This window comes from Juglans microcarpa x Juglans regia, chromosome 6S (genome assembly GCF_004785595.1).
Source record: "Juglans microcarpa x Juglans regia isolate MS1-56 chromosome 6S, Jm3101_v1.0, whole genome shotgun sequence".
In the NCBI taxonomy this organism is placed as follows: domain Eukaryota; kingdom Viridiplantae; phylum Streptophyta; class Magnoliopsida; order Fagales; family Juglandaceae; genus Juglans; species Juglans microcarpa x Juglans regia.
This window is the reverse complement of record NC_054605.1, coordinates 21,862,344-21,879,817: the sequence shown is the minus strand read 5'-3', so window position 1 is coordinate 21,879,817 and position 17,474 is coordinate 21,862,344. Positions and strand designations below refer to the sequence as shown.

General features: G+C 36.0%; 6 protein-coding genes across 6 annotated transcripts; 3 read left to right on the top strand and 3 right to left on the bottom strand.

The window, feature by feature from the left end:
* The first annotated feature begins 392 nt into the window (after positions 1-392).
* On the top strand, positions 393-3,051 carry LOC121237810. Its single transcript, XM_041134694.1, has 3 exons — positions 393-687; positions 2,344-2,444; positions 2,567-3,051. The coding sequence occupies exons 1-3, from the start codon at positions 633-635 to the stop codon at positions 2,846-2,848; spliced, it is 438 nt and encodes a 145-aa protein (XP_040990628.1). The 5' UTR covers positions 393-632; the 3' UTR covers positions 2,849-3,051.
* Positions 3,052-4,140: 1,089 nt separating this feature from the next.
* Positions 4,141-4,678, top strand: LOC121237923. Its single transcript, XM_041134855.1, has one exon. It carries the CDS (start codon positions 4,255-4,257, stop codon positions 4,543-4,545), a length of 291 nt encoding a protein of 96 aa, XP_040990789.1. The 5' UTR covers positions 4,141-4,254; the 3' UTR covers positions 4,546-4,678.
* Positions 4,679-5,721: 1,043 nt separating this feature from the next.
* LOC121237512 (two-pore potassium channel 1) lies at positions 5,722-7,919 on the bottom strand. The gene is made up of 3 exons (XM_041134258.1): positions 7,769-7,919; positions 6,165-7,103; positions 5,722-5,993 (listed from the first exon to the last, which is right to left on the bottom strand). The coding sequence occupies exons 2-3, from the start codon at positions 7,064-7,066 to the stop codon at positions 5,831-5,833; spliced, it is 1,065 nt and encodes a 354-aa protein (XP_040990192.1). The 5' UTR covers positions 7,067-7,103; positions 7,769-7,919; the 3' UTR covers positions 5,722-5,830.
* Positions 7,920-8,621: 702 nt separating this feature from the next.
* Positions 8,622-10,963, bottom strand: LOC121236416 (two-pore potassium channel 1-like). The gene is made up of 3 exons (XM_041132839.1): positions 10,817-10,963; positions 9,194-10,149; positions 8,622-9,001 (listed from the first exon to the last, which is right to left on the bottom strand). Exons 2-3 carry the CDS (start codon positions 10,120-10,122, stop codon positions 8,887-8,889), a joined length of 1,044 nt encoding a protein of 347 aa, XP_040988773.1. The 5' UTR covers positions 10,123-10,149; positions 10,817-10,963; the 3' UTR covers positions 8,622-8,886.
* Positions 10,964-11,281: 318 nt separating this feature from the next.
* LOC121237684 (heavy metal-associated isoprenylated plant protein 32) lies at positions 11,282-13,356 on the top strand. Its single transcript, XM_041134528.1, has 2 exons — positions 11,282-11,963; positions 12,056-13,356. Exons 1-2 carry the CDS (start codon positions 11,873-11,875, stop codon positions 12,487-12,489), a joined length of 525 nt encoding a protein of 174 aa, XP_040990462.1. The 5' UTR covers positions 11,282-11,872; the 3' UTR covers positions 12,490-13,356.
* A 1,277-nt stretch (positions 13,357-14,633) lies between these two features.
* Positions 14,634-15,374, bottom strand: LOC121236712. Its single transcript, XM_041133141.1, has one exon. It carries the CDS (start codon positions 15,372-15,374, stop codon positions 14,634-14,636), a length of 741 nt encoding a protein of 246 aa, XP_040989075.1.
* Positions 15,375-17,474: the final 2,100 nt, after the last annotated feature.

The following is a 17,474-nucleotide window of genomic DNA, read 5'->3' as shown; positions in this document are numbered from 1 at the left end:
ACATAGCTAGAATAAAAGTATTCTAGTTATAAAATAATTATATAAAAATAATTTTATAAATTAAAATAATTTAATGTAATTTAACAAATTATAAAATTATTTTTAAAAATTATTTTTATTATAAAATAAATTTAACAAATCAAATAAAATTATGTCAATTTAAAAAGATTACTTTTTTTATAAATATAGCAAGAATGAAATTCATATCTCACAATATATTTCATAATTTATTTTATAATATATGTTAAAAAAAAATATTTTTTTATAAAATAATTTATAAAAAATATATATTTTTAAAATATTGTTATGTAAAGTTTTAGAAAGAGTGACGTTTCAATTTGTCAAAACAGATCTAAAGAGATTAAAAACATAATTTAATTAAATGATATGGAATTATAAGGAGCAATAGTTCTAGGGTTAGGGTTTTAAATTTTTAATTACTGTATTATCTTCTTCCTTATTTGGGGGATTCTTTAGGGTTTCTAGTTATATAGCTCTTTGCTTCAGACGCTCACAGATACAGAGTGCTGGGGCCTTTTTCTTTGTATTCGAATCGGTGGCGATTGGCCGTGTGATCGTTTTCTAGGCTTTTGCGCCCTTTGGCCGTTGAAATCCATGTTCATCAGCGTCCCATGGACTCGTCTCCAGTGCCAACCCATCCTCCACTTGAAGAAGAAGATGAGTGGGGTATCGGTTTTTCTTTTAATTTTACTTATATTTTTTCCGTGGCCCCTTTTTTGTTTGCTGGGAAAATGCTGGAAAGAAAACATTTCGAATTTCATTCGGGTTTCCATGCGATATTAGTTTCTAATTCTCCGATTTTTTTATGGTTAAAAATATTATTTTGATTTGGTTATTTTAGTTTCACTATGCTTGCCTTTCTGGGCGTGGGCACTTATTGTATTATAAGTTTTATCTATTTATTATTGGGTTTTTCTCCCTTCTCAGGAGCTGTTTGCACATTTCAAGTGGTAGAAAAGTTGAAATATTTAAGGGGGTTTGATCAGGACTTGAAGTCATAAATATGCATATGAATATACATTTTTTGACCAAGAAAAAAAATCTTATGTAGGGATTTAGCTAAATCAGATAAAAACCTGAAATTTGAAGTTCCATTTTTATGAAGGAAATTAGTTTGTTTCCATTGTTCTATTCGTTCGATATGCCCATCATATAATATAAAAACCTGGAATAACGAAAGTTCGTTTACATGGTCTAATTAGGTAGTTGGAGGTTTTTAGTTGTCAGCTTGAGGGGAACATCCCATGAACAATGTTTCTTGCATACATGCATGTACTTGGCCATAATCGGCTTTTGGGCAAACATAGGTAATTGAGGTTATGGTTGTCAGTTTGAGGGAAACATCACAGGAGCCATGTTTCTTGCATACATGCATGCACTACGCCATGCTCATGTAGTTGTATTAAGCGATTTTATCTTAATATAGGATAAACAATGCTACCCTTCATCCTAAACCTTATAATCTCCAGTCACCTTTGGTGATGTGGCTGGCACATGTCAAGTGGCTTATTCTATCAAACACTTAAATGATAGCCACTTGGTGATGTGGCAGGGATGACAACATCTAGGATGAAAAGGAGCATTACTCATATAGGATAAAAGACCATTTTTTAAATTGTGATTATAGGAATCCAGGATCTCATCTTCATGCTTATTTTTGTGTGGAGAGGAAGTACCTTTTGAACTAGAGCTCCTTGTCATCAATTTAATCTACCTCAAAACTGAATCTGCATGTTGGATTTATATATGATTAATCTCAATTGGGTTATTTTCCCCACAGAAAATTAGCTTCATCTGTAGACAAAATTTACAAAATTTTCACTTTTCACTTTTTAGGTTTACTTTACTTTAGACAGTGATGGGAGTTATACGTAAAATACAACACAAGGCAGCTGTTTTATGATGTTGCTTTGGCTAAGGCTGTGTTTATCTTGCTGTCTTATAGAATACAGTAACGTTTCAAGTGAATGGTTCCTCTTTTGCATGGCACTTAATAATTAAGGACACTTTGAATTCACTGAGTTTGACTAATCTTAAGTTCAATTTGGAATCTTTAACTCTTTAGTAATTGCTATTGCATTGTAGTGTGCGTTCCATGGATTGATTTGTAGTTTTATTACATGTTAGTGAAAGAATGAAGTAGATGTGATGTTAAAGGTTATTAGGAGGCAGCCGTTTTGATAATTTCAATGATCTGTTTGCAAGAAATCCATCACTGTTAAACACACAGAGTTCTCTGGTCTCAGCAGTGCTAACTTCTGCAAATTTTGTGAACTGTTTCTGGCAGTACTAACATAACTCTTTGGCCGGTATTTGCATTAGATACCGATGGATTCGTGATTCCAAGCTTGGAAATTGGAGACCCAGATCAACAAAAGCTTGATGCTCCAGAAGTAGAATCTCCAAAACCTCCTTCTCCAAAGGTCTGCTGCAAGAATCCTAGATTCTTAATGAGGAAGATAATCTGTATACGATGGGACTACTTATGCACTTAACCTCGTATCATAGAAATTTTTGAGAAATTTTTGTTATTGCACTTGTGCAGGCCAAAAAGGAAGAGAACATCTACCTAGGACCACACGGAGCACCCCCTTCCCAGTCAAAGCAGCAAGAGCAGAATTCTTCTGGTCGTAAGCAGCGGTTCAAGCAAAAATTGAAGGAAGCAGACCAGAGGACTAGTGGGACAGTTCGGGAGAATAAGTTAGAAAGTCTTCGAGAACTTGTGGGTGGTGGCAAAAGAACTGTCAACATGGAGAAGGGCATTTTCAAGGATTGGCTAGACCCACATTGCCAAGAGTCTCAATTTGAAAAATGGAATCCCCAGTGACCAGAGTATCTGATAGCTTATTCAACTCGGCGCCAATCGGCCTCTTTTTCTTTTCTGCTGTAACGCTACCGTAAGCTTTTATCATTTTGCAAGATTGAAATCATCGAGGTTATGTATCTAGGCGATAAATTTTCTATTGGAGGACCTTGGAGTATTGCTACTGTTGCTAAAAATGATTTAAAAGTTACGGTTGTTTGCCAATATACCCTTTTCCATTGCATTTTCGTGGCTCAAGGTAAATTGTCTTCTTAGACCTACATGTTTGTTCATTTCTCTTGAAAGAATGATCATATATCTTGTATAGTTGCAGTTGACTCATTTCTCTTGACAAAACTTTAATTGTCATCCTTTTGTAATACATCTAGAATGTGATACATACTGTTGTCTCGAAGGGTATGAAGAAAAATCTCCATATCCTAATAAAAAGAGATGGTTCTATCCTGATCAACGCCAACCTCTGATTGTGGAGAAATATTAGCTGCATGGGGCGGGCTACTCAAGCTTTGGATGAAAGAAAGATATGAGAAACTCAAGGTCAAACTAACTCACTGGATGCACAAAAACTGCAAGGCAGGCGTGTTCATTATCTTAGGGGTTCGACTTTGGACTTTGGACATGGACTTGCACTTTGTTTGAGCTTTCGTTCATTGGGCTTCAATATTGGGTAACTCTCGGCCTCGAATTACCGGGTCCTGTTTTAGATCTTATCTCCCCGCCCCCACAAACCAACAAAATCCTCGTTTAAACCCAAACCCATCATTAAAATCAATTAATTTATAACCGACAGTTGCATGCAGCGAAGGGACAGTGACAAAACGTCCTTGTGATTAATTTTTTTTTAACCAAGATGACCTTAATATCCCTCCTTGTCTCTTTGGAATAGTGAAATAAAAAGATTCTCCTTCTAAACAGAGTTGCAAACATAGTTTTTTTGAAAAAAATATTACAAAATAGTAATAATATCAAAAATCTTGTAAGAATGCAAAAGGTAATAATATAAATTCCATTTAATAATGATGATAAAAAAACAAAAGATGATGAAGGAAGAACAAGCTTAAGGATGGGTAATTTAAAATCTATTTGGAATATCAGGCGGTTTAAATAGTAAGATGAGATATCTGTCAAAATAATAAAAAAAATCATTTCTACCAATAAATACTGAAGAAAAGTGAGTGGAAATTAGATAAGCTGTAAGCACACGGTGACACGAGTAAAAAGAAAATCACGGTACTCACTCTCCTCCACAGACCACCCAAGAACAAACAAGCACTTCATTCTCGCCTCAGAGAATCTCTGCATAGTGGAACTGCAGTCCAATCCCTCCCCTTCCCTTCCTTTGTTAAAATCCAACACCAACACACCTCTCCTTCTCTTTCTCTCGCTCTCTCTGCCAAACCCAAGAAGCCATGGAGATCCCGGAAAAGCTTCTCGAGTACAAGTTCCACATCATCTTCGCTCTCACTCTCTCTCTCACCACCGTCTTCATCGTCCCCGTAGCACCCAGTTTCGTCACCATCTTGGCTTACTTCTGGCCCCTCTTTCTCTCAACCGCACTCTTCCTCTTCGCGGTGATCTTCTTCGGCCGGACTTCCGTGAAGGGCACCGACGTCCACGGCGACGACAAGGCCGTAGAGGGACTCCTCGATTACGTTGCTGGGCAACTTGAACATCCGGTAGAGAGCTTCAAGTCCGAGTAGCAGCACGAAACAACAAAACCCATGTGTAATTTCGAAACTCCTCCCAACCCCCTTCCCTTTTTTTGTTTTTGTTTTCGTTTTTGTCTCTGGTGAACTGTAAATTCTTTCCGGGGAAGAATAATTTTGTTCATGACATTCGGATTCATCTTTGCATTATTATCTAAAAAAAAAAAAAAAACTGGGTGTATAATTTATTATGTTTGGAGGAGTGCGGTGAATCCGGATAGACACTTGAGACGCAAAGCTAGTTTCTTTAAGACATGCATATTTAGGTGAGAAAACAAACAAAAGGCGTAGGATGTGATTGAGAAACGATGGGCTCATCGAAGTGGGGGATGTCTTTCTAATTCTAGGACTAGGAAACCCGTTTTATTACACGTCAGTCCATTTTTGTTTCATTTTCCTTTCCTCTGATATTATTTTACCGGGGTGCGTATCTTATACTCTGCCAAGTGTGATGTGGAACGTTGGATACGTTTGTTGTGGGCCCATAATTGGCGATGATGCTGGTATGGTTACATGTCATCCCACTGAATTATGGGTCCCATGAACTTGTGGTTGCTCGAAACTTCAAGAGGGGCTGCATGATTGATTATATATTCGTTTGCCGGTGGTGTGGGACCTTTGTCAAATCCATTGTCATGGCATTGAAAATGGTTGATTGCACCACAGTATAAATATAAATATTTTAATTACATAATTTATATGTTTAATTAAAGGCTCAAGGCTTTCCAACATGAAAGCGGAAAAAGCAGTATGACGACACCTTTTGCAGATCTTCAATCATATGATCATCATCTATTAGGGCTGATCTTTAATTTCTAAGAATTCCAATTAGTAAGACTCTTCTTTTTTATACAAAAAGATGTTTCATTTTATCATTATAATTTTTTTAAATTTTTATATAAAATATAATAAATAATTTTATATTTTCAAATATAAAATAATAATATTATTAAAAATAATATTTTAACAATATTTTATTCAATTTTCAATTCAATTTATCTCATTTTAACTCACTATTCAAATAACACTTAAATGATTTTAGCTCAGCTTCAGTCTGTTACTTCCATGGCCATCATCCGTTCATGCCCAAGAGGTACAGGCCTGAAGAAGTACTGTTGGTGTTTTGTATGCGAATGATAATTGAGACTGAATTATTGGGCTACCAATATATTGATCATGTCAAAAGCCATGAACCAGATGTATCGATGATGAAAAGTTGATTTTACACAGAATATTTCACATCTCTTTACAAACCAATTACCAGGTTCCCATGGTATGGTCACCTCTCTCGTCTAGATGATTGAGCAAGCATTATATCAGAAACCGACAAAGTTCCAGACTGATCAACATCCAGATCTTCGAACTCTTCCATTACAAGTGAAATGTCTTCTTCAGTTATCTTCCCCATCTCTTTCAGCTTATATAGGATGAACTCAGCAGCACTGTGGAAAAAGAAAGCAATTTGTGAGCTTTAGTAATATATTAAATAATCTGTGCATTGAGAAAGATTGTTTTTTTTTTTTTTTCTTTTTTTTTATACATAGAGCATGTGGAGAAAAGCATCCGTGACAAGAAAGATGTGCTCTAAAAAGAAAACAGATAAGATAACTCACTCAACAACCCCATCATCATCAAGATCAGCTGCTTCAAGATCTACATTTGTCACCTTTCGAGCAAGAACCCACTTGACAAGTGCTCTTTGTCTTCTTTCAGTGTTTAACTCAGCCAGGTATAGAAAAAACTGAGCCAAGGTAATAGTACTTGTCAATATCCAAACGACAGCAAAAGCACGCCCCGCTTTAGTAGAGAAGCTCTTATCTCCGTATCCCAGGGTTGTGATGGTAGCACAGACACAATAAAATGCATCAACAAGTTCTAATTTCTCAACAGTAGCTAGGAAGGTTGTCCCAGCTACTATGAGCACCATAAGAAGGACAAAGACAGTTATACATTTGTATTTCACTCGGTTGGTCTCAGCCTCCTTCAGAATATCATTGGGACCAACTTTTTTACGCATATTGAAAGCTTTAACAAGTGATATTTCCTGCTTCTCTACCAAATAATCTGCTGCTTTACTCAGGACTAGTCCAATCAGAGCCATTCCCGTGAAAACAAAAGCACAAGCAAGTAGTTTTGTAAGGGCGCTATCAGGCACCAAGTCTCCATATCCAACAGTGGTCATTGTCACGATACAGAAGTAAACAGCATCCAGAATCCCATCTGTTTTCTTCCCCTCAATCTGGTTCCTTACAAGATAGAAGCATACTGCTCCTATACCGAGATACACAGCGAAGAATATAGCTACTTTCTTAAAACTTGGGTGTTCTTTGCCAACATTGGAGCCGGAATTTGGAGTCGAGCTGATCACATCTTTCTCTGGAGGAACAAACTCTGCGAGAGGAGCACTTTTACACCGCCGATATCTTCTTCTATTCAGACCTTCTTTCTTGTTTTTCTGAGCTGTGGGCTCCAGTGATGCTGACAACAAGGGCTCTCTCACACCATTGCTGGCCATTAAAATGATTCAACAAAATTGAACAGCGCTAAAAAACCTGTACCGTCACATTCGAGTTATACAAATTACAATAATAACATAAAATGCTTTATTGATATCATCTCTAACAAAGATTAGTCATGTCGCCAAGGGTTATGATCTAAATTCAATAAAAAACAGAAATCCACCAGTCACATTTAGCATCTGAAATGTAGAAGCAGTAACTGCAACTCATACTGCTTCTTGTTCCTTTCTATTAATATTCAATACCTTGTGCGTCGTCAACTTCCGATTGGAAGCTCGATTGCCGACTCGATTCAAGCAGAAATCATTGACTTAACAAATCCAAGTTTATACATTTAAGAATATGGGCTTGAGGAAACATGTATTCCCTCCAGCAGAACAACTCTAATCATGGCTTCAATTGTGAGTTTCTGTTGTTTCATTCACAAAATCAAAGATCTATAAAATAATCGAAGTAACTAACTGGCTGTGAGTCCAAATGCTTCACGCGATTGGATCAGCAAGATTCTCACAGCCCTCTACTCATGCATGGATAAAAAACAAACCAACTGAAGAGAAGAGGAAGTGAAATGAAGGGACACACACATATTGGAGTCAAACTGAGGTTTTTAAAAGAGGTTTCCATAGAAAGTAACATAAATGGATGGGTTTCCAGCAAGATTTAAAGAGAGAGAGAGAGAGAGATGCAGACAGGCTTACCAGTGTAAAGCAGGATTGGGTTTCGTTTTCCGATCGGTTTGAAGTGCAAATTCTCGAGGAATTCCCCGCGGAAAGATCTAACATTTTCAGCCACTTCGCAAATTTCAAGTATTTATAAGCGTTGAGACTTTTTCTCACAATTTTTTAATTCAATAATATGTAAGCGAGGATGAAGGCGAGAGATCGTGAGATGGACTGGGCCTAGACCTTAAACTAGTGGGCCGAGTCTCTTGGCCCGTTGTTTACTTCTTCTCTCATTTCAGTCTTTCTATTTTTTTTTTATGAACAGTCTTTCTATTTTTAAATCAGTCCTATATATTAAAATTTTAATTTTTTTTTATAGTTATCATATTTACTTAATTTTTTTTTTTGAAAAAATCACACAATATTTACGCACCATATAACTGCAAATATCGTTTCTCGCACTAGAAGTTTAAACTTTTATTTTATTTTTAATTTAACGTGTTAGCAACATGGAGAACACGATTTTACACCAACTAAAATTATTTGCTAAAATCATTCCATTCTAATGAGCAAGGTGTAGCATTAGGGTCTGATAAAAATCATAAGATAATCTTACAATCATTTCAATATATTTTGTCAAATTTCGAGATCTTCCTATTTCATATCAATAATCTAGTTTTTATTTTTAAAATTTTCCTTATCTAAGAGAGGTGGAATCCCTTTTTTATTGAAACTTAACTAATTGAGAAGTTATTACAACCCTAGATAAAAAAAATATGAAGTCGAGATTATAAATATGAGTAATGTTAAATGTAATCTTATGATGTGTAAGTTTTGTGCACTCTCTTTGAAAAAAAGTTGAGTCCACTAAAAAACCCGTTTTTTTATATGGACCCTAAATTTCTTGTACTTTAACCAAAAAAAAAAAAGCATGCTAGACTTGTATACATACTCTATAGTGTATAAATAATTTTCCTACCAATACAAGAAGCTATTGCAACGCCCACATTCTTCTTTTCTCTCGCTGGATGACTAGGGGCGAGTCGATCAGTACTGCCACCTCACATGAATTGGTAAAGTCACTTGTCTGCTTAGAAGCATCATACAATGATCAGAAAGTAGTACTGATCAATTAAGGTTCTTTGATTGATCTGTTAACAATCAATGTCAAGGTGTTCGAATTCCTCCCTTACAGTTCTTACAAGAGAAATATCATCTTCGGTTATCTTGCCCATTTCTTGAAGTTTATATAGGATGATCTCAGCAGCCCTGTGGATCAGAAAATGGAAAGAATATATAAGAAGATTAAGTTGTATATATCATGTATAAACAAGATTAAAAGAAAATTTGCTGATTTACTTCCTAATTATGATGAGTTTCACATTAATCATACGTGCATGGTGATGGTGTTTGTAACAATAAAATTAAGAGAAAAAAAAAACTTTTAAGCATTCAAGTTACCTTACACAACTATCATCATGATCAAGATCATCTGATTCATCTGGTACTGCCTCCAGTTCATCATCTATCGTCTTCCAATTACTAAGAACCCGCTTGACCAATTCCCCATGTCTGCTCCCTGTGTTTAGGTCAGCAATGCAGGCGAAAAACTGAGCCAAAGTAATAGTACTTGCTAGTATCCAAAACACTGCAAAAACACGCCCTCCTTTGGTTTTGAAGCTCTCATCTCCGTATCCCAGAGTTGTGATGGTAATGCTAACACAGTAAAATGCATCAATTAGGTCCAACTTCTCAACAGTAGCTAGGAAGGTTGTCCCTGTGATTATGAGCACCAAAAGAAGCATAAATACCAATAAACACTTGTATCTTCCTCCAATATTAATGGTCTCAACTTCATCTTTGGTACTTTCAGTTGGACCACCATTTTGGTATATATCCAAAGCTTTTACTAGCAAATCTTCATGCTTTTTAACCAAAGTGTCTGCTGCATTGCTCAAGAGTAATCCAACCATTGCCACTCCTGTGAAAGAAAGAGCACAGGCCAGTAGCTTTGTGAAGATACTATCAGGGACAAGGTCTCCATATCCAACTGTGGCCATTGTTACAATGCAGAAGTAGACAGTGTCAATAAGTGCATTGGTTTTCTTTCCCTTCATATGGGGCCTCAGGTTGTAGAAACACAAAGTTCCTTCTATTAAAGAGACAATAGAGAATATGGCTATTTGCATTAGAGTAGGGTCTAGTTTCTCTAAAATGGGTGATTTAGAAGAACTAGCAGTATTTGGAGCACCACGTCCAGTTTTGGCACTTTTACTACACTGATATAATCGTCTTGATCTCTTGCGAGCATCTGTCATGTTTGTTTGAGACGTAGGAATTACTAATCCTGATAGCATGAACCCTTTCACTTTTGCATCATTGCCAGCCATTGAGATGGTTCAGCAAAAGATAAGGACCTGCATGCACGCGAAGTTGCATCAGGTTCGATCAAAATAATTATTAATTCATGTTATCCAAATTGTCTATGATTCTATATTGCATACTACTTTCAAATCTTCATTAGAAAAAAAAAAATCACAAGCAATAAAGTTTCAGTATTTTGAGTTGCATATAAATGGTTTCTATAAACTTTTAGGACAATATACCATTATCAGTGCAGAATATATTGAAACCTTTTCTTATGAAAATAAAACTTAGCATCTGGATTTTGTGATGGATGAATCATGTTCAGGGTCCAAACTATAGCTTAATAGCAACACTAAACATCAACCTTGCACTTCTCTCGGTTTATTGAAGAAATCTTATTAATTTGTTGCTATATTCTTTTCCAGATTCAGAGACGCATTTTTCCTTCCTTTTTTTTTTTTTTCTCTCTCTTTGCAGACATCTCTTAAAAAATAGCATTTAAATACAACGTGATTATCCTATATATATAATTTGAATAAAGAATGAAAAGGAGGGAAAATCAGCAAATCAAGTCAGTATTCTGACAAAACAAATCAAAGAAAGATTGTATTCAATTAATTAAAAAGACATGTATGATCCTAAGAGCCTTTGTGCTTGAATTAAGCTCAAACAAGGGGGGTGAGGGAGAGAGAGAGAGAGAGAGAGAGAGGCCCTCACCAGTGAAGAAAGAGAGCATTCCGGGAGGGAGAGTCTACGTATAGTACCAGTGCAGAAAGACATTTTATGCAATTCTTGGTTCTATCAGTACAAACCAATCGAAAAGTAAAAAATTGTTTGAAGATGCTCTTAATTCACAATATAAAGTTTTGGAATTTCCTTTAGAATAAAGGAAAAGTTCGTATTCGAGAAATCTCATTGGAAAACTAGGCCCGGTTTGGATAGAGAAACGGTTTCATCTCATCTCATTTCATCATTATAATTTTCTCAATTCTCATATAAAAATATAATAAACAATTTAATTTTTTTCAAATATGAAAACAATAATAATATTAAAAAATAATATTCTAATAATATTTTATTCAATTTTCAATTTTTATCTAAATTTATCTCATCTATCTTATCTCACTGCCTTACATTATATACATATTGGGTTCTAATTTTCATAAAAATCCATGTGGCTCCCATGGGAATCACATTCCCATATGACGCCCACGAAAGAAAGGAGTTCATTTTTTGAGATTCCTTGCCCTGCGAGTCTGCATAACTCTTGCAATTTCACTGATTCGTATTGCAAAAGAAAGAAAAAATAGAGTTTAATGATCACCTTCCATCATGCTTTCCATATATAAACAAGCTCACTTCCTGATTGCTTTTTATATAATTTAATATGATTGATTATTGCGGGAGAGATTTTAGGACAATCTTATATATGTGGTATTGTTTTTTGGGATCTTTTTGACACCAAAGATATTTATGGTATTAATGTACTTAGAATATTTCTCATAATAGTAACGACTTAAGAATCAAGGTCAAGGCATGGCCATTTTTAATTACCCTTTCGGCAGTCGACCTTCAGAAATATTTTCTGGGTCCTAAATAGGGTAGAAAGAAACTCCATCAAAAGGTTTTGGTGATGGATTACTCCTCTGCAGAAGTGGTTAGATTAATGGAAAACAGATGTTAATTCTTTTGTTATTGGTTGTTGTTACGTTTCTTTTATTTTTTATTTTTTATTTTTTTGGCCTTTGAGATGATTTGTTAGATATTCTTGGAATGTTGTCTTTGCAGACGTGTGTTCTTAAAGTGAATTCACAGTGTGAGACGTGTAAGAGGAAGGTGATGGAAGTCTTGCAGAGTCTGCGTGGTATTTTTCCAATTCACCTTTAATTGATAATTCATTTTATTTAAAATGTATTCTGTTTTAGCATCAAGTCTTTTATTTTATGAAATTGTTAGGAGCTTACAACATAACGATAGATGCTGATCAAGGGACAGTGAAAGTTACTGGGAGAGTAAATCCAAATGTACTTCTGAGGGTGTTGGAAAGATATGGTAAACATGCAGAGGTAAAATGGATTAGATTTGAAGGTGAGGTCAGGGAAAGAGGTTATAATTATTATGGAGAAAATGGATTTGTTCCCTCTCCATATCATGGGATGCCATGCAATTATCCAGTGTTGGGAGGTGGGTATGATTACCCACCATATGGAGGAGGGCTTGATCACTATCCATTGTATGACACCTGCAGCCACATCCCTCCACCACCGCTGCCAATGTATCGGCCACCGACACTTTATCACCCAGTAGCGCCGCCCTTTTTTCCTGTTCCATTAGGACCCCAACCAATGCCCAGAGTGGATAGCAATTATGAAAGTTGCATGCAGATGTGAGGTACTGATTTTTGGATCACGTTGGTTTTTAAGGATTTAGATGTTTACGTTCTGACTTCGTATCAAAGGCTTTAAGGTTTACAATTTCGAAGGGTCAACATGTAAGGGGGGTTTCAAGGATTTAATTAAATGTTGCAGGGTCTGTATGCATTGTCTATCTTTTTTTTTTTTTTTTCCCCTGAAATCCAAATTAAAACCTACACTAAAAACAAGGTCACCCTCATGCACGATCAGACCATTCATTCACAGTCCCACATTATAACTAATTGTAGAGATTGCAATATTATTTCAAACAGATGGTTAGTGTACCAGATTTCGATGTTATCAAAAGAATGAAGGCAGTTTCATGCATGAATACATTAGTTGCTTTCAATGGAAGATAAGATCTAGAGTACTTGGTCATTCCTACAACGTTGTGTCTCTCTCTCTCTCCCATTAAGTCCCACCTAATTTGGAGGGGCCAGAATCTCTCTCCAACTCAAATTCACTCCTGTGCTGTTTAGCCTTTAATGAGTGGGAATCGAATATGTTCTTTTAAAATGAGATCAACCTCAAAATTTGAAAAAGAATAGGACCCTTCTGGAGAGAACCTGCTTTCTCATGTAAATCCATCTTGGAGCTGTGAAAATGAAGGCTCTGGAGTTTCCAACCACATACTCGATTAAAAGTGTACAGGATTCAAGGTATATTGGGCCACGTGTACAACCTATGCAAGCAAATGCCACCTTCAATCCCTTTCAGCTATTGAAAACAATTCATGTCCTTTTGTTGTAACAATATTTTCTTCTTAAGCTTTTTAACTCAGTATATTTCTGCTTTGATTACAAGGCTAAGGCCTGATATTGCATTGTCCCTGCTGAAGCTGTGAAAAGCACTGTGGCAGATAGCAACAAGTTCAAAATATGAAACCTCTGTTTCAATGTGATCAAAAGAATTTCAATCACATTGAAACAGAGGAAGGGCTAACCAACTAATGTGCTCATCAAGTTTGTTTGTGTCTTGATGATGGACTGAAAAGACCCAAATTCAATTATTTTCATATTTGCCTCTTTTACTCATTAGCATTATGTTGTTTTATGAACAACTATATCGGCATAGCCTAACAACTCATTTCAAAATAAAATTAAATAATTTCTATACATTGGTCTAATTTAGATAGAAACAACATAGCATATGGTCCTTCAATGGTTTTGATGCTGTCTTTGTGAGGTTTTTAGATAACTAGACGTCACACATATGTATTTAAAGACGTGTCTGTTTTTCTCCAAACTGAATCATTTAATTCCAGCAGAGAATCTCAATCCCCATGCGTTAAGAATCATATGGTGTAGATGAGCACGCCCTGTCATATTCTTTCAAGTTGTATAATCATAAGTCAATCTTAAATATTGGTTAACTTTTGTAATCAGGACTTGAATCAAATGGTGATTTGGTTCGATTATCATGACACTCCAACCCCAATTTTGTTCATAATTTATTATAGATGGACATTAGCGTTCATGTCTATCTCAAAACAACTGATAAACTGAGAACTTCAAGGAGAAATGAGCAGTAATAACCGGCCAAATGGGTTATGTCCCACTTCAATGACTGATCAATTTCTCGTACGGCCCACTCATAATCATCATTTACACAATCCTTGACATTCTTCATCCATGGTATCTAAAAAGAAGATCTAATGTGCTTAGGGTAACATATCAAGGTTCATATGTAGCTTCCAAGATCTGATGCGTTTGTTAATGAAACTCTTGTTTATCATAGAACAGTGCCTAAAAAGTTTACTGCATGGATTTTACCATGCTTATTTTAGGGTTTGGGCAGCATGTTATATCAACCTATACCTGCAGGGCCACACATCTAATTTTCCTCCCCATGCAAATGGATCGTGTGGCAGCTTTATATACCAAATAACGCAAAATATGGTTGCAATAAGACTACAGACACAGTATTCACTGACTATTTATTCATATTACAACAACAAACAAGTACACAGATAACAAAATTACAAAGATGAGACAAGAGTTCTTAGAGTACATTCACATACAGCTAACGAAGTAGGGTGAACAAGTACTGGAACTTACAATTCGCAATCGGGATTAGAGACACAGATGATTTTTTGAGTAAAATATATTTCAAGGGGATCACTAGACCATAACTAGCTGTCGTTGAGCTTCAATTCTTATTTCTTCCTTCACCCTTCTAATAAAATCATCAAACTTCTTGTTTAGTTCTTCTGTACTCAACTTCTCATTTCCTTCATCTTCTTCTTCTTCTTCTTCTTCTTTATTGATAAATGAGCTAGTTGCTGACTCGTTTGGTTCCTCTTCATCTTCTGAGACATATACCACACCTTCTCCTTCTTCTTCTTCTGAAATAAAAAACCTGCTTTCTCCTCCTTCCTCCACAGCTGTCTTTTCAGTTTCTTTTTTCACATCTTTGATCAAATAGTCTATTTCTCTCCTTTGTCTCAGGGCAACATTCTCTGCAGAACCGACGGTTTCTAACATAACCTTGTTCTCCAACACTGCCTCTGTGGTCTCTAATGTTGACGATTCGGGTTGCAAACCATGATCAACACATGTGATGGATTCCACCTCGTGACTAGACCCTGACAGAGATCTTATTAGACCGGAGTATTTTGCAAGGAGAACCAGGAGTCCATTGAAAAGGAGGAATATGCAGTTTTTATCAACAGTGTGGCCAAATAGTTGGAAAGGGAATGCGGATAAGAAGTCAAAAGACTGTGGGAAAGAAAGCGAGGATGAGTGAGAAAAGAAGAAAGAAAACACAGAAACTGAGAGTACCAACTGTGTCACCTTCTTTAGAAACTGCATGCTTATAAACTGAGTCAGGGTTTGTAGTTTGTAGTACTCAGTTAGATCCATTCTGATATCTGTTCTGGTAGAAGAGGCAGAACTTTGGAAAGGGAATATGTGGGTGGGAAAGGAGTTTAAGCTTTAAAGGGTATGAAACAGATTTAAGTTGTAGTTTCAGGCTTTCTCATATTTATATATATATAGGAGTTCTAATCTTGATTTACATCCGTGTGGATGGGTTTACAAAGCTACCCTTGGTTACCATGCAATATAGAAGCAAGAAATATCCCTTCAATGGTATCCCAAGGTAGCAAATTACCCTTTGAGAAAAGTCACATCATTGTTGAAGGTTCCCCTGACCAAAAGGAGAGGTCTTTGTTCCCATTTACTTCACTATTTTGAACTTTCCAGCTGTTTCTTATTAAGATAGACCAAGTAATCTCCATCTTACCAATTAGAGGTTGACTGCCATCTGGCTTTATGATTGAGGGGTTGCATTTTCTTGAAGGTTTGAACCAATAACCATGAGCAGTGTGTAATACAGATAGAGCCAGAGCCAGAGCCAGAGTCAGGGACAGGTAATCCCCAAAACCGCCCCATAAATTATGAGTATGTGATATTGTGACAATGGTCCAATATATGTGTCTGTAATGCAAGAGCAATAAACTCACATTGCAGCTAAGCTGACACAATGAAACATCTGGTTGTGGGTATAACTCGTGCATTATTGTAACTTGAACAGCTTTACTCAAATCATGCACCCTATGGTCATGTAAAGATGGCATAATTTGCCATGTGTGGTTCTGGGGCTCACCTTGGGGTTCAATTGTTTACACCATTTTCGGGGTTTTGTCGGTTCGGGTCAAACCCACCCAATATCCGATCGGGTTGAACCACTTGAACTTACATTTCATTCTAGACAAAAGCATATGAAAGCTATCGAAAGACTTGAGTGCATGATTGTTTTCCCCTTGTTTGTGGGATATTTGAGTTCTTCTTGAACCATGAGAACCAAAATGATTTGATGTCCTTGATATCATCTGATCTTCATGACTGTATAAAAGCTCCTTTTGTTTTGGAAGGGCTCTACGTTTCCCCCCCAAGTTTCTGGCTTTCCTCCACACCCAAAACAAAAAGGGAAAAAAACAACGTATTTCAGTTTATCTGCAGCAAGATTTGAATTACTATAACTCTGCAAGGCCCTATATTTGGATACAAGTGTAAGATTTTAAAAAATTTTCCAATAAATTAACCAAACCGTTTACTTATTTCGATTCTACTCTCGATTTAGAACCGCCCAACGGCGACTCCCAAATACTCCCTAGTCCTAACTTTCAAGTAGGTATGTAAATCAATCCAGTCTCGTGTGGTGGGGATGATGGATTAAAATTTTTTATCTTATCATTTTTTTTTTTAACCGGATTGGACCGAACATCTATGGGGACCGGACTGAACCGGTAGCTATCGGTCTATCGGTCCGGTCCGATCCAGTTGATTCGTTTGGTCTAGTCTAAATTTATTATTATTATTTTTTTTTTTCAAATAAATTAATAAAAAAATTATTTAAATTACTAAATTAAAATTAAATGAATTATTAATATGTAATATATAACTAAATCATTAAAAAATATTTTATATAATAAATGATAATAAATTAGATTGTCTACAAAAACAACAAACGACTTTGTACATATTAGTTTACGTGTTCTGTACTATTAGTTTGTTTTTAGTGACGGCTGATATTGTTCTTATTTTTAGTATCGGCTGGTACTGTTTACGTATTATTAGAATTACTGTTTCGAGCAGATTTCAAGCACAATTAACATCCATTACCAACAAAAAATATTTGAAAAAATTAGCCGAAACAATGTCACAAGTTTCAGACAGTGACGATGAAAAAGAAGCACAACATCTTGCCTGCCTGTTGAGAAGGAGAGGCCTGATGGGCTGGCGATAATGCAGGTTGCTGTAATAGAGATAATCTGACGAGATGTTGTGCTGGACCTGAACCTCTTCTCCTTCCTCTTCCCATTCAGGAGAGTCTTCGAATTTTTAGTTCACAAAATGACAGTCCACCAGTATTAAACTGTTGTTCACTACTTCTGTTCTTCTTTCTCAAAACAAAATTAAATTGGATTATGAAATGTGAATACATCATTAAATCTCATC

Excerpts from the sequence above, each read along its gene's own strand:
- LOC121236416 (XM_041132839.1), bottom strand. The coding sequence starts at position 10,122 with ATGGCTGGCAATGATGCAAAAGTGAAAGGGTTCATGCTATCAGGATTA. Across the intron at positions 9,002-9,193 it reads CATGATGATAGTTGTGTAAG|GGCTGCTGAGATCATCCTAT; the intron begins GTAACTTGAATG and ends TCTGATCCACAG.
- LOC121237923 (XM_041134855.1), top strand. The coding sequence starts at position 4,255 with ATGGAGATCCCGGAAAAGCTTCTCGAGTACAAGTTCCACATCATCTTC.
- LOC121237810 (XM_041134694.1), top strand. The coding sequence starts at position 633 with ATGGACTCGTCTCCAGTGCCAACCCATCCTCCACTTGAAGAAGAAGAT. Across the intron at positions 688-2,343 it reads TGAAGAAGAAGATGAGTGGG|ATACCGATGGATTCGTGATT; the intron begins GTATCGGTTTTT and ends TATTTGCATTAG. Across the intron at positions 2,445-2,566 it reads CAAAACCTCCTTCTCCAAAG|GCCAAAAAGGAAGAGAACAT; the intron begins GTCTGCTGCAAG and ends GCACTTGTGCAG.
- LOC121236712 (XM_041133141.1), bottom strand. The coding sequence starts at position 15,374 with ATGGATCTAACTGAGTACTACAAACTACAAACCCTGACTCAGTTTATA.
- LOC121237684 (XM_041134528.1), top strand. The coding sequence starts at position 11,873 with ATGTTGTCTTTGCAGACGTGTGTTCTTAAAGTGAATTCACAGTGTGAG. Across the intron at positions 11,964-12,055 it reads AGTCTTGCAGAGTCTGCGTG|GAGCTTACAACATAACGATA; the intron begins GTATTTTTCCAA and ends TGAAATTGTTAG.
- LOC121237512 (XM_041134258.1), bottom strand. The coding sequence starts at position 7,066 with ATGGCCAGCAATGGTGTGAGAGAGCCCTTGTTGTCAGCATCACTGGAG. Across the intron at positions 5,994-6,164 it reads GATGATGATGGGGTTGTTGA|TGCTGCTGAGTTCATCCTAT; the intron begins GTGAGTTATCTT and ends CTTTTTCCACAG.